The sequence below is a fragment of the Mixophyes fleayi genome, chromosome 7 (assembly GCF_038048845.1).
Source record: "Mixophyes fleayi isolate aMixFle1 chromosome 7, aMixFle1.hap1, whole genome shotgun sequence".
Taxonomy (NCBI): Eukaryota; Metazoa; Chordata; class Amphibia; order Anura; family Limnodynastidae; genus Mixophyes; species Mixophyes fleayi.
This window is the reverse complement of record NC_134408.1, coordinates 99,494,501-99,508,138: the sequence shown is the minus strand read 5'-3', so window position 1 is coordinate 99,508,138 and position 13,638 is coordinate 99,494,501. Positions and strand designations below refer to the sequence as shown.

The 13,638-nt window shown below is 38.3% G+C and overlaps 1 protein-coding gene across 2 annotated transcripts in view; it reads right to left on the bottom strand.

Moving 5' to 3' along the window:
* The window catches only part of NRP2 (neuropilin 2), a 114,952-nt gene extending 106,470 nt beyond the window's left edge, over positions 1-8,482 (bottom strand). For both annotated transcript variants that reach the window (XM_075180197.1, XM_075180198.1), the window contains exon 1: positions 7,858-8,482. In XM_075180197.1, coding sequence (XP_075036298.1) covers positions 7,858-7,930 — 73 coding nt within the window. In that variant the 5' untranslated portion in view covers positions 7,931-8,482. The remainder of the gene's footprint in view (positions 1-7,857) is intronic.
* Between the last annotated feature and the right edge of the window lie 5,156 nt (positions 8,483-13,638).

Genomic DNA, 13,638 nt, shown 5'->3' with positions numbered 1-13,638 from the left:
TAGTTGTGTTACATAAAAAAGCTGCAATATTGTGAGTTTTAGCTTAGATGTTGGAGCACTGTGAGTTAACCTTTAAGAGCAACACCTGAGCCACAAATTGATTTAATGGGTAATATCCGCAGGGTACAATTACAATGATTTTTTTTCTGACGCAATCCACTTGTGAATTACAGTGTCTATAAGACCACTGGTGGGCAAATTATTATTATTAAATTCCTAGATTTACAAAGACACTTATAAAGCAATATTCAATTGTCTGCTCTAAGTGAATAATTAAAATACTATAATTTTACACCAGGCCTCTATTTCATGGAACAATATGTTTAGCTCTGCAGAATTGCATCTTTTTCTTACAACATGCGGTCAGAGTTAGGTAACAGTAGAGGAATAATCTCAATAAAATGTATAGAGTCATGGTGCTTGCACTGTTGATTAAAACCAAGTTTTCTTTCCAATACTGGAATAGATGATTGAGAAGGTGTGTCCACATCTGTAAACTGCTTTATTGAATTTAATGTAATACCTTCCTATAGTCTTCAGGTGTCCTTATTCTTAATGGAGAGCTTTTAAATATTGACAACATCTTTCCATAGCCAGATATAGAAGCAGTGCCACCTTCAGGCGATATGATGCTGCTGCTGAATATACTGAACAGAGTTCTAGATGGTTCCAAATGAACAATGGTGCCAAACACAACACAGTTTATTCTCATTAAATAAATGTCAAAGTTACTTTATTTTAAACCTATTATGAAGTCGAAGTTTGATACAAGATTCACTTTAGCAGATACCACATAAACTGTTAAGCCCGTGCTTTGCAGCTCGTCTCCAATATGACAATACTGATAATGGCTGAAAAGTGAGATCCATGTACGAGATGTGTATCTGGGTAATAGATGATGTGTGCCAGAACAGGATGCTGACTGTGATGTACAGAACTGGATGATGTATCTAACACTCAAGCCACCTTGTTATTGGTTAAGTAGATTTGTGCAAAGAGTTTCTTCACATGATTTTAAAAGATAAGATCTGTATCTGTAGTGTTGCTGACAAGTCTTCATTCATTCATTTCAGCGCTTGAAATATTTAGAGGTTGTTGGGGTTTTTTGGGGAAAAATGTGTAATAAACTGTTCTAGAATAACTGCTATTATCTCACAGCCCTCCATTGTTTTGCTTCTTAAATGCAGGTGTGTCACTGATAGATGTTTTATACCAGGAAACAAGTCAATAAACAAGGTTTCTATAGAGTCTTTTGTACTCCACTTGAGACAGAGTGAAGTCACTGAATAGGACAATGTCCTTTTTTATATAGTGAAAACATTGTCTTCCATTTGCAAGAATAATGCAACTTTACACATGTTGGGTTTATCTGCAAACCAGATTTACAAGTGCAAAGGTATCAAGCCATATGACAGCCAATCAGATATTTCTTGCACATAGCTGCCAACCATCCCGATTTTCAAGAGCAGTGTCAGTTGTCTGCACCATAGATTCTACAATCATATGTCTGTGGTGGATCAGAGAATGTTTTAAATGGATTAGGAGTTAGGAGTAATTTGTCCTCATTTTCAATCAGGATTGTTGCAGGTATACTTTAATTGTATTATCTGCACTATATTGAGTAAAGTCAATTGCTAATTGATTGCTATGGATTACTGCATATCTGTACTTTGCTAGAAACACAAATGGACATCTTTGCTAAGAGAAGTGTGTATAGGTGAATGCACTATCCTGCTCACAGGTCTTAATTATATAATATGTTTATCAAATAACCCCCATACAGTAAAATCAAATATATCCCCTTTACTTGCTGATTGTTAAAGCAGTATGATTTTAATATAGGTTTATTTGATGGTATGGGATCTTAATTCTGTCAGGCTGAATAAAACACACATCAGTTAAGGTCAACAGATCTCACCCTGTACTTAAATTTGTCTTATAACATAAACTCAAACAACATATATGCTGTTCTAAGAGCATGGAATCACCCATCAGCTTGTGAACATACGGCTGCAATCCTGAGAATACATCACTTCCATCACAATTCAGCTTCCTTATGGGAAACACATTGTGATTGATGGGATGTGGCGGGTGCATGCACACAGCACTGAGATGTGCCTGTGACAATTTGAGGCCAGGTGGGAAGAGATGTTCTTTGAGGTTCCAGTGACCACCTGCTGCAGTTCATCAAGAACAGAGAGGAGGGACCTACTTCCCATATCCATACATTAGTGCAGAAATAAGGATAACAGCAGCCCTCTCACCTAGCTGAATAACACTGCCCCCATCTCCCTCTCTCTCTCACCCCTCAGGAATCATGTTGTACAACATGTTGACTGTCAGCACATCACAGGTTTATAACTGTCATATGGTTAAGCTTTAGATGGTGATAGTGACTTGGCAATCAATCTACCATTATGTTTGTATCACTTTGTGGCAGAGAATAAGGGGGCAAAGCAGGAAGAATTTGGGTGGAGCAGTGTGGAGAAGAAAAGCCGTCTAAGTGGAGAATATTCTGTGAGACTAAATCATCTCTTGTATCACAATTTATGACCAGCTATAGAGATCAGCTGTTATCATTGCCCATTAATCCACATAAAACAGAGCCTTCTTTGTATAAAGTGTGATTGGCTACCACATGCAATTTACTACAGATTGGATATTCTCTAATAGTTTTTGTTTGAATTCAATTCCTGTCGTTGAAATGTTTCTGTTTCCTTTTGGTTGGCAACAGCATTCAGCATCCTAGGGGTAAACTTATCAAGGTGTGGGTTTGAAAAAGTGGAGGTGTTGCCTATAGCAACCAATTAGATTCTAGTTATTTATTTAGTACATTCTATAAAATGACAGCTAGAATCTGATTGGTTGGTATAGGCAACATCTCCACTTTTTCAAATCCGCAGCTTGATAAATTTACCCTCTAAAAGATAACTTTGATGCAGCACTAGGACAAGCGGATCTAAAATAAACTATTTCCCTTTTATACTTTTCATATACCGATATCAATTTTTAACTTCAGATATATTTTGGTTGAAATGTACATCTGTCCCCTCATGCCTTAGATTTCATATGCATCCCATTTCTTTGATATCACGTGCTCATGTGACTAGGCGTATGGACCTCTGTACTTCTTCATGTGCATGTTTACATATCTAGGTTAGTAAAACAGTTTCTCTTTTATATTTCCTTTGATTACATTACATGCCTCATAAAAGTATCAGGTAAGTCAGATGCACAGGCCTAACTAAGGCTGGCAGATATTTTATTTCACATAAAAATATATATATTGCTTGTTGTATTAAGCTGTAAGAGAAAATAAATTTATGTTAATGGTAATTGTGCACATGCACAATGATTGGTTAACTTCAAGTCACCCGCCCAACCAATATTTCGGGCATTTAGGGGTTTAAAGCCTAGGTGGCGCTGTGACTTTAATAACCAAGGATTAGATTTCCTTGAATCAGTATCAACTGAGCTAACAAAGAAGTAGGATTTTCTCCAAATGAATTCCCAAAACTTTAAATTTGGTAGATTCCTCAAAATTATTAAAGCAGTGAAGCCGTCACATTTTTGTGGCATTTGAGCCATTTTCATATCTTTCTAGCCAGACCTAATAAGTCCTTTATATTCCAAATTGGGAGAGCACACTGCTAACCTGAGAGATTAATTTGCATTCTTTCTGATTTTAATGCATTTTATCTGTAAAATATTTTGCTAACACTTTAGTTCCCTAGTTTGACCACAAATTATTTTGCTTCACTTGTCTTTTGCAGACACACACTTCTTTGATTACTAAGCAGATTTCACTCTAAAATATGGTAACATTACTAATTGTACAATGTGATAACTTTGTTTCACAAAATTGTTGCAAACAAGACAAAACTTTATAAATAGACACACATAAATAGATCAGTTAAAATTGCCTATATATTAAAGTATAAAATAATTAAACAAATGATCTGTTGCATGGAAAATCAACTGTTGCAGGCAAATATTGTAATGTAGTAAATATATCAACCACCACTAGAATGTAGTGCTGAAACATATACAGTAAGCTAAATACCCTATAGTACATATTACTGGGTATGTAAGGTTGTCAGTGTCAGTTCCACAGATGAATTAAAAAATAAATGTGCTTATTTAAACATTGTACTTTTTATGTTGGACCACTATAAATTACTATTACAAGCAAGGCAAATGCACTTACAGTTCTATATGGCAGTATACCCACAATAGTAGTAAGCATAGCTCCCTCATTTTTCTAGACTATGTCAAAAGGAAAGTTTCCAACTCTGTTCCAAAAATACATCAGTTTTCAAGGACTGTTGAAAACTTTGCTGCACTTTGATATGGTTACGTCTGCTTAATAGACAGGTTTCATAATGCCCTGTGCTTTTACTGTATAGATATTGGTGAAGGGACAGCCATTATTACTACTAAGGAGAGGACCTGATATGAATCTCCCAAAGGGAGGGTTAAATGGTTTACCACAGATGGCCACCATTCCATGGCTCCCCAGCAGCAAAGGGGTTAACCAAGACACGGCTGTCAGCCTTATAGAGACAAGTGTGACACAATGAGGAGGGTCTGCACATAAGGACAGACCTCTTCTATTTCTAGAGCTTCACTCCAGAGCTGATCAGTAGATAGAATAAGGGATGTCCCTTGTGTAAAGTACTGGACAGATTTCTGCAGATATAGGTATCATATTTACCAGACAACAAGGCAGCATTATACATGACAAAATAGCCACAACTGTCATAAATTCAAAAGAGCAAGATGGGAAATCTTAATAATAAAAGTTAGACAGCACAACAAAATTATAATGCGCAAGTTAGTATAATTCAATATCAATATCCCTCCCTATCATTTGTAATTTACGTTAAGGGTGTTGCTATTATTTTTGTTAATGATTGGACAAATTGACGCACAGGGTTAAGCATCTGTCTCGCACACAAATGCCACCCAGTGAGTTAACATCACCGAGCTAATCAGTTTGTCTGTTAAAGCGCTCAGCTGCCCCTAAACCCCTCACCAATATCAGTCTATCTGACATGACTGAAGAGGAACATCAGCGGGTGAGCTGGGTTCATCCCCAACGCATTCTTGCCCGCCGGGCGCCCGCCTGCCTACTTCCAAGTATCTAGCCTTGAGATTATATCCGACACATCGCATGATCTTATTTCTAGGACAACATCAAAAGTGGAATAATAAAGACACAAAATATAAATGATGACGGGGTACTGTGTAATAATCATATTTTATTCATGTGGGGAAAAAGTAACAGATATGCCAGATAGTGCCATCTAGGAGAACATTCCAAACCAATACTCAACACAAGTACTGAGCCCAAATGTGTGAAGGATTTGTCTACGCAGTAAATGGTGGTGTAAACAGACATATATTCTGTGCTTGTCAGGCTAGACTAGAACAAGGATAGATTATGTATAATATGGTACAGGATCCCTGTGTTATAAAAGGACCTTATCAATATTATGCGCTAGAGTACTGATTGGGTTATTCTAGGTGAAACCTGGGGGTCTACAGAAATAAGGGTAGTTGGTGCCTAAGCTATCAGTATTGAAAGCCAGGTGGCCATCCTTTGATCAAATAAGAATCTTACATGGTTCTATGATCCAATTATTCTACAACATAATTCACCCAGCCAAAGGAAAATAGGTTGCTTGTCCCTCTGAGAAGATGTGCAGAGAGCAGACAAGATGGGTATTTATGGCTCAAGCACCCCCCCCCCCCCAGGCGTATTTTCTACCCTTTAAAGTTTTTAATCACATAGGGATCGTCAAATAGGATAGTTAAGTGGCCAAAGCCACTTAACTAGCCAGGGATCATAGGATGCTATTGCCTTCTGAAATCCCCATTCCAACACCGAGATGGATAATCCTCTTTCTGAAATTATAGGGCTCATTCCCACGTCTGCCAGTTCGGCGATTTGATGTTTCATGTCATTCCCTCAGTATGGTTTGATTGAAATAACTGTTTCCTCAAATCCCCAAAGTGAGAACTACCGTAGTGTTCAGGTCAGTTGGGCATTGCCCGCTTTGGGTCACCCACAAACTGCTCTGCATGGTATAACATCGTTGTTCTAAGGCCTTACATAACTAGATGCATTTCTACAGGAAGGGTTAGCTCACCATTATTAATATTTAATTCCATCTATGCTACACTGGAAGCTAGCTCGAAGGGAAACGTGTTGAGTGTGTAAGGGGGAGGCGAGTAAGACAGGAAGATCTGATATTGGGCTTCTAACCATCCATCGCCTACATGTATTCAACCAGTCTGACAAGCCTCAGGAAAATACCCCATACACCCAAATTCTTACAGTGATCTGGGGAACAAGACCCACTTCAATCAGCGGTAAATGCTATCAGTGAACAGGGCAGCTCTCAGTAGAATTGTGCATACAATACAAACATAGACCGCGTTACAAGTCTTTAGTGTGCACTGGCGCTTTTCAAGTATCATATGTGATGTAATAAGCAGATAAATGCAATGTTGAAATATGTTAATTCGTCTTTCCCACCTTTCATTTAGAAATAGCGTTTGTATAGAGTGCCAATTAGGGATTATTGCTTCAAACAATGACCTCTAATGTCGTTTTCGTGCATTGTTACATTGTTTAGACTCATTGTAGATTGTGGAATAGTGACAATTGCTACTTGAAAGGTCTGTTTTAATACAATGGGATCTAATCGTATTTACATGTCAGCCTGGCTTTCTATTGAAGGAAAGGAAGATCTCAAAGTTACAATGTGGATTGAACCAGATACACGGTCTGAATACAGATGTAACTGAAAAATGTACATTCTTACCATGAGTTAACCTGATTTCAAAGTCTAACACTTGCAATCACTGTTTAGTAACATATGAAAGGTTGAAATGAATTCAGGAATTGTTTAACCGATAATAAGATCATAGATATATATGCTAAATGGTTGTTGCTGATAATGTTCCCAAATTGTAATATGTCTCTAGAAATATGCGCTAGCTGTATTATGCAAACAAGAGCCTACGGGAACTGTCACTAGAACGTCACTTCTATTTATCAAGTAATCTCTTGTTATATATACAGACTTCATTCTTCATATACAGTTGTTGGGTGAAATTATAATATCTCTGTTTTACTATAGATAAACGTCTATGAGCTGTTGAATGTTATCCCCTTATCTTAACTCAACGTCCCTTTCCCTGTCTCACAGGCTCCTCCCGAGTCCCTATCTCTGGCAAACTGCAAACACATGAAGAGTTCAAAACCACTTCACAGGGAACTCTGAACGTCTGAGTTTTGGCTGTTTGTTTTATCTCTTGCTATGTAGATTCAGTTTCCAATCAGCGCACACACATGCATAAACATCACACAAAGCAACACATTGCTGGCAAGAATGAACTGTAAATTAGCAAACATATTGATACACTCCAAAACCTATCACCATGATCCCTATCACATCGGTGTTCTCAATATTTTTGCTGTCCATGCACTGGATTTAATTGGAATTTAAATCAAGCTCTTATTAAAGATTAATGCGCTTCTTAGTGGGACTCTAGGTAACTCATGAGAGACATGCGCTGCTTCAAAACATGAAGGCAAAGAAGAGCCTTGGAAAAGGCTTTGTAGTATTTTTAAACCTTTGATTTAATCCAGATGTGACATCCAACAGCAGCCAGAGTCTGTCTCCGTTTGGAAACACAAGAACACACAGGCGAATGCGTTTTGTTATGGGAGAGAGGGGAGTGGGAGAGGTGTCTGAATGCTGCTTAGATTGTGTGGAAAGCAAACAAACAAACCCCATCCTTTATTAAAAGGAACACAAGAAATGCAATGAACTTTTAAAATCTTACCTTCTTGACCTGACACTTTGGATCCTGAAATCCGCAGACACATAACTCCAACAATAAAAACAAGAATATCCATTTTCACACCGAAATAAAGAAATATCTTGAATCCCCTTGTTAACAAGTCATTTAGTTTGGACAAATTTTCCTCTGGGTGTCTTCTGCATGTGCAAAATGCCAGTAAATTCCTCGATTGGGTAACAGTGCTGATATTCCTTTTTTTTTTGTGTGAGTTGAATTGCTACAATTTCCAGAATGTCACTTGTTTAGAGATGCAAGAAAAGAGTTTCCCAAAATGAGAGTCCTCCAATAGAGCGCAGATAGAGTGGTTCGGGGCAGCCGGACAGGAATGACAAGTGAATAGGGACTCCTTGTCTTTGGCAACACAGGAACATATGATATTTCCACTGCTGAGATTAATGCAGAAAAGCTGGATTGTTTTATTAAAGGGAACTTAGACAATAGCTTATCCTTGTGGTTCCCCTGGCTTGTCTTTGGCTGTGTTGAGGCAGAGCTCGCAATTGAACTGTTGATGTCTCTGAGGATGGTTTGGTAGTGTGAGCTCTGAGCCTCCTTGCTTGTGTCTGCCTCCCTCCCAGCTACTCCGCTCCCTTTTACAGAGAGACCAGCATGTGGATGTCAGCATAGAGAGGCAGAGCTACAATCTTCCACACACGCAGCCGGGCACGCCTCCTCATCCCTGTCACTGATTAAAGCAGAGGAGAGAAAAATACCATCTATCACGGGAGAGGGGGAGAAGGGATCAAAACCTTCCCCATACATCCATCCTCAGATCTATTTCTCCCCAGATAAATCCGCGCCACATCTCTTATCCCTAAGATCAGCTAACAGGTTCCAACCTCCATATAATCCATAGCTACACCGAGCCCTATACTGGAAGTGAACATATCTGTCTTTATCTCCCTCATGCTGTTATTCTATTGGAGAGGTTTTGTTCTGGCACACATAAAGCTTTATACACAATATAAACACATTACTCTGCTGCTAATATATTCTTTACAGTACATATCATCCCTTTTACCTGTGATTAACTTTCTACTTTTAGTAACCAGTTTAAAGTGCACCTCATTCCATAATAGAACATATATACAGCAGGTACTTTTTACTCAGCATTAGTACTTTGTGGTCACAGATACAGCTGTAAAAGATCACAGTGCAATAAAGCTAGCTCTGTGGGATTAGTCTCAAGAGCTTGCAATCAAATAAATGTATTCTTAGAGGTTACAATCTACAACAACTTTTCAAGGAAATTACTCTTTACGTTACTTTAATAAAAAAATGAAAATGACTGAATTTAAAATACAGTGACTAATATCTGTTAAGGTTTTTGGGGTTATTTTGCCAGAAAGGGGGGGAATTCAATTATGCGTGGAGTACCTCCGGAACATTTGCAAGGGCACTCTGCATCACCACAAATCCACAATGTTGCAGTACCGTAGTATGGAAAAAATGCGCAGCCTCAATGTTCAGATGATTTGAATTGCCCCCCAAAAAGTGTAGATAATTAAACCTGGACTATATCCCCTGTACGCCATTAAAGTTGCTGGGGAATGCAATACTCAGACAGGATTTGTGACATTGACATAAAGATTTGCTAAATCTAATGCCCAATAAATAACCTGAAATGGGCTTCTTTTTACCACTGCAAACTATACTGACACACAAATAGACATGAGTGTTTTGTGCACATAATAGACTTCCATTTGATGGCATTTCTGAGTCAACTTAAAACTCTTTCATCAATAAAAGCTTTCTGATCTCTTTGAGGATAAAATGTCTTCAGAGTTATAACTCTGTTGCACGTTTATCACAAAAAAAAATATGGCCTTTGTGCTGTCTTTCTGGCTGAAATAGCTTAAATTCCATGCATGTTATTTGGTCCAATATGACAGATCTTCACTGATGCCCCTTTAGAAATGGATTTTTGAGGCTGAATTTGCATACCAAAGCATGTTCAATTTAACCCTTACACATGCTGTTTAACTTTTTCATTGCACTACCTAGGCCAAAAGCATGTCTTATTTAAAGTTAGTTACCAAACTTCACTGCTATGCTTTTAAAAGCAGTTCTATACAAGCCCACCCACAGATCTTGTATAATTGTTAACTCTTCTCATACCGCTCTCAAACATAACCACCACTTTCATGCTTTCTGATGTTCTACTCATTCTGTCTATTTGTATCCTATTCGTAGGCAGCTCTCACCTGTAGCTGACATCATCATAAGAATTGTACACATTCTACAGCAGAATAGCACAATATATACAGACACAATGCATGATCCAAGATGTGTTTGCTGGTTACCAATACAAAGTCTTTACTATAAGTTATATAGCCCTTTTACTATTACCATAAATACATATGGCACAGTACACTGGGTAACATTTGGGTGAACTGTCAAGCCCAAAATAACTTAGATGCGTCAGTGTGATACCTTTATTTTGCTAACACCGAGAACAGCAATCAAAATCACATTAGCTGCGGCATTTTGAATACAAGAGATTATATGAAGCAAATTCCTCATGGCGTGAGATAATCCAGTCGTTTCATGAGTTAAGGATGGCAGCTGTTCATGGCAGTGCTGGTGTCGGATATAATGTTTATATCTTTCATTTTTCCTTTCTGACCTCTGGACTCCTCACATAGTTTTTCTGAGGCCGAGGTCACGTTGCAGCTTCCCATACAGAGGATAGTTTATTTTAAACTGTACAGCCCATCCACACATTACGCCCCTTTCTTGGCTAGGTGCCTTTATGTAACTCTTATTTTCATGTGTTTTTCTCTTTTTACGCAAATTGTGCACCAACGCCTGTAACATTTTTTTGTTTAACACCCATGAATGGTTCTCAGTGTGGGTGTGACTGTCTAAATTACTGTGTAAAAATGTGCTTCTGGAAGAGTTCGCAGATTTTTATCTGATCTAATTCTCTACAAACCGCACATGTTTTCCTGTCTAGCTTTACATACACACAGAGAGATCGGGTAGGACAAAGGGAAGTCAATAACACATCAATATGCTGCAAGGCAAACGCTTGCGTGGTGTTGTATTTTGCTTAGGTTTTCTTTAATTCATTGATATTGTTTTAGAAATGATTTACATTTTGATTTCTGAATAGAATTATTATGTATCATGCACACAGGCCCATAAGGCAGATAAAGAGGTGTGTGTGCAATGTGCGTTGTATTCTAAAGATCCGTGTGGCTTGGAATCCTGTGTAAATTACGGGATGCAATTGACACAATTTCAGTGTAAATTGCATCCGACTCTACATCAGACCCCTAATGTGCAACTAAGGGTGTTGATCAGCTCCCACACCAAGGGCTAGATTTACTAAGCTGCGGGTTTGAAAAAGTGGGGATGTTGCCTATAGCAACCAATCAGATTCTAGTTATCATTTATTTAGTACCTTCTACAAAATGAAAGCTAGAATCTGATTGGTTGCTATAGGCAACATCCCCACTTTTTCAAACCCGCAGCTTAGTAAATCTAGCCCTTAGTGTTTGGACTACGAATCTTCAGCACGGTGGTGGCCCAAGTTATAAAAGTGGTATATTTTACTTTTTCCCCTTTTATTTCCTAATTGATTTGTAGAAACATATTTGATATACTTACACAGTGTTTAGCATCAACCTATAATATGTGTCACAGTCCTCCCCCAAATGTTGCCATGGGCCTGGCTCCTACTAATACTTATAAGAGTACAGCAGTGGGCTTTTCTGAGCCAGCTCAATGGCCTCAGCATTACTGGGCCCCACTTATCTCCAAGCCAGTCTAATTGAGCTGCATAAATTTGGGTTATGTACCTACTTTCTCCCACCAGAAATGCCATTCATGCATTGATATAATGAAGTTAACACAAGTGTAAAGGTATGTCCCTGGTTGGCATGTTTCCAATAATAAGCACATACACAGGGTATATTTATTAGGGCTAAAGACCATATATTGCTAGTGTTACTTTCCATTCAAGTGCAAAATTGCAGCATATTGCTGTGTGATGCAACTTTTCTTCTGCACTTCATTAATGACACTCGGGAACTGAGGCTGAGTTAGGAGCAAAGCAAGAAAAAAAAACTGAGTTGCACCTTGGCAAATCCATGTTGTGTTGGAGGAAGAAGTAAATTTAAAATGTTATGGCAGATTTATAGTTGGGATACAACATGTCCTAGATCAACTTAAATTTCAGTGTAAAAATAAAGCTATCAAGTATTTGTATGCCACATAAACAAGCAGCCAGTATTTGCCTTGTGTGCAAAAAATAAATTATTTTTACTTGCAATGCAATACCGCTTTCATACTGCCGACCAGGCAATATCCGGAGTATATGAACCCGAGATATTGCCGAGGGACACAGGGGGGCAGAGGCTCCCCCGGAATCAAAATCCCAGGTAGACCCCGTTCATACTGAACACGGGTCTGGATGGGGTCTCCATGGCAACATCACAAGAGGAGCTCTGATTGGCTCCTTATGTGATGTTTTTTTTTTTTTACTTTAACATTGTGTCTGGTGAGACCTGGGTTGAAAAACCCGGGTAGCACCATTCATAGTGCAGGGGCAGACCCGGGAATTAGCCCACCAAAAGACCCGGGTCTAATTCCCAGGTCTGATGATCCAGGAATTAGATCTGGGACCATTCATACTGCACCTCGACCCGGGTCGTCTGGTCTTGCCCTGGCAAAAAACAGGGGTTTTGGTGCAGTATGAATGAGGTATCTCATGGTTTGTCCAGGAATTTACTCTTTTTTTTTGCTTTGCTCCAACTCAGCATCAGTTCCTTAGTTTTTACATTAAGCCTATGAAAGCTTTTCATCTAAATATGAATCCCTATCCAGACAGTGTCTACATTATTAATAAGAATTTTTGTAACTGTTGAACCGTGGTCACAAGATAATGTATATGGTGCATCCACCCGACACTCACTCCACTAGTATGAGCTGTGGACATGGTCCCTATTGAGAGGTGGCCTCAATGCGCTCTTACCATGCATTGGAATACAGCCGTGCCCAGGTGCATATATTATATTATTATTATTATTATTATTATTATTATTATTATCTTTTATTTGTACAGTAATATGTGAAAAAATTATACCTAAGTATTAATAATATCAATTATCTGTAATATTTCGTAGTGTTTAGTCACCAATCAAAATAGTTTTCAGTACTGATTCCAGTTAATGTTGTCGTTAAAAATATCAACCTATAAGCGTGATCCAGGAGACCAACCTTCCGCAGTTTGTGCTTTCATAAAACATAAAAATATAGTAATGTTGTCACCTGATGATCTGCAACAGGTCATGAGTGAAATAGAAGGCTGTATTATACTAAAGGGTTTACTGTTGAAATGCAGTATTTGCTGAACCTTAGTCAATGACCAAATGTAATATCCTATTATTGCTTTCTATTAAAAGGACATTGATCCTCCCATCTTTGAGTAGCAGCATTCTATGTTATACTCTTCTACCTAGACTGAAGTTGGTTGGCCAACGTCTACAGGAGTGTTATATTGACTATACAGGCACAGTATCTAATGGAAAGCAATTTTGGAGATGTCTGGGTAATAGAAAGACCACTTTTGTTGACTACTTCAAGAAGAAACTGTTACCAGTTGGGTGAAGATCATAGGGCTATAACTTTAGCAGGCTGCTACCGTGGAGGAGTAAAAGCAAAATCAAATGTAAAAAAAGTCACCAGAGATATTTATTTTAAATTAAGATCTGGCATATATTCTTTGCACTGCCAATTAATGAAGTTAATAATATTGTTTTT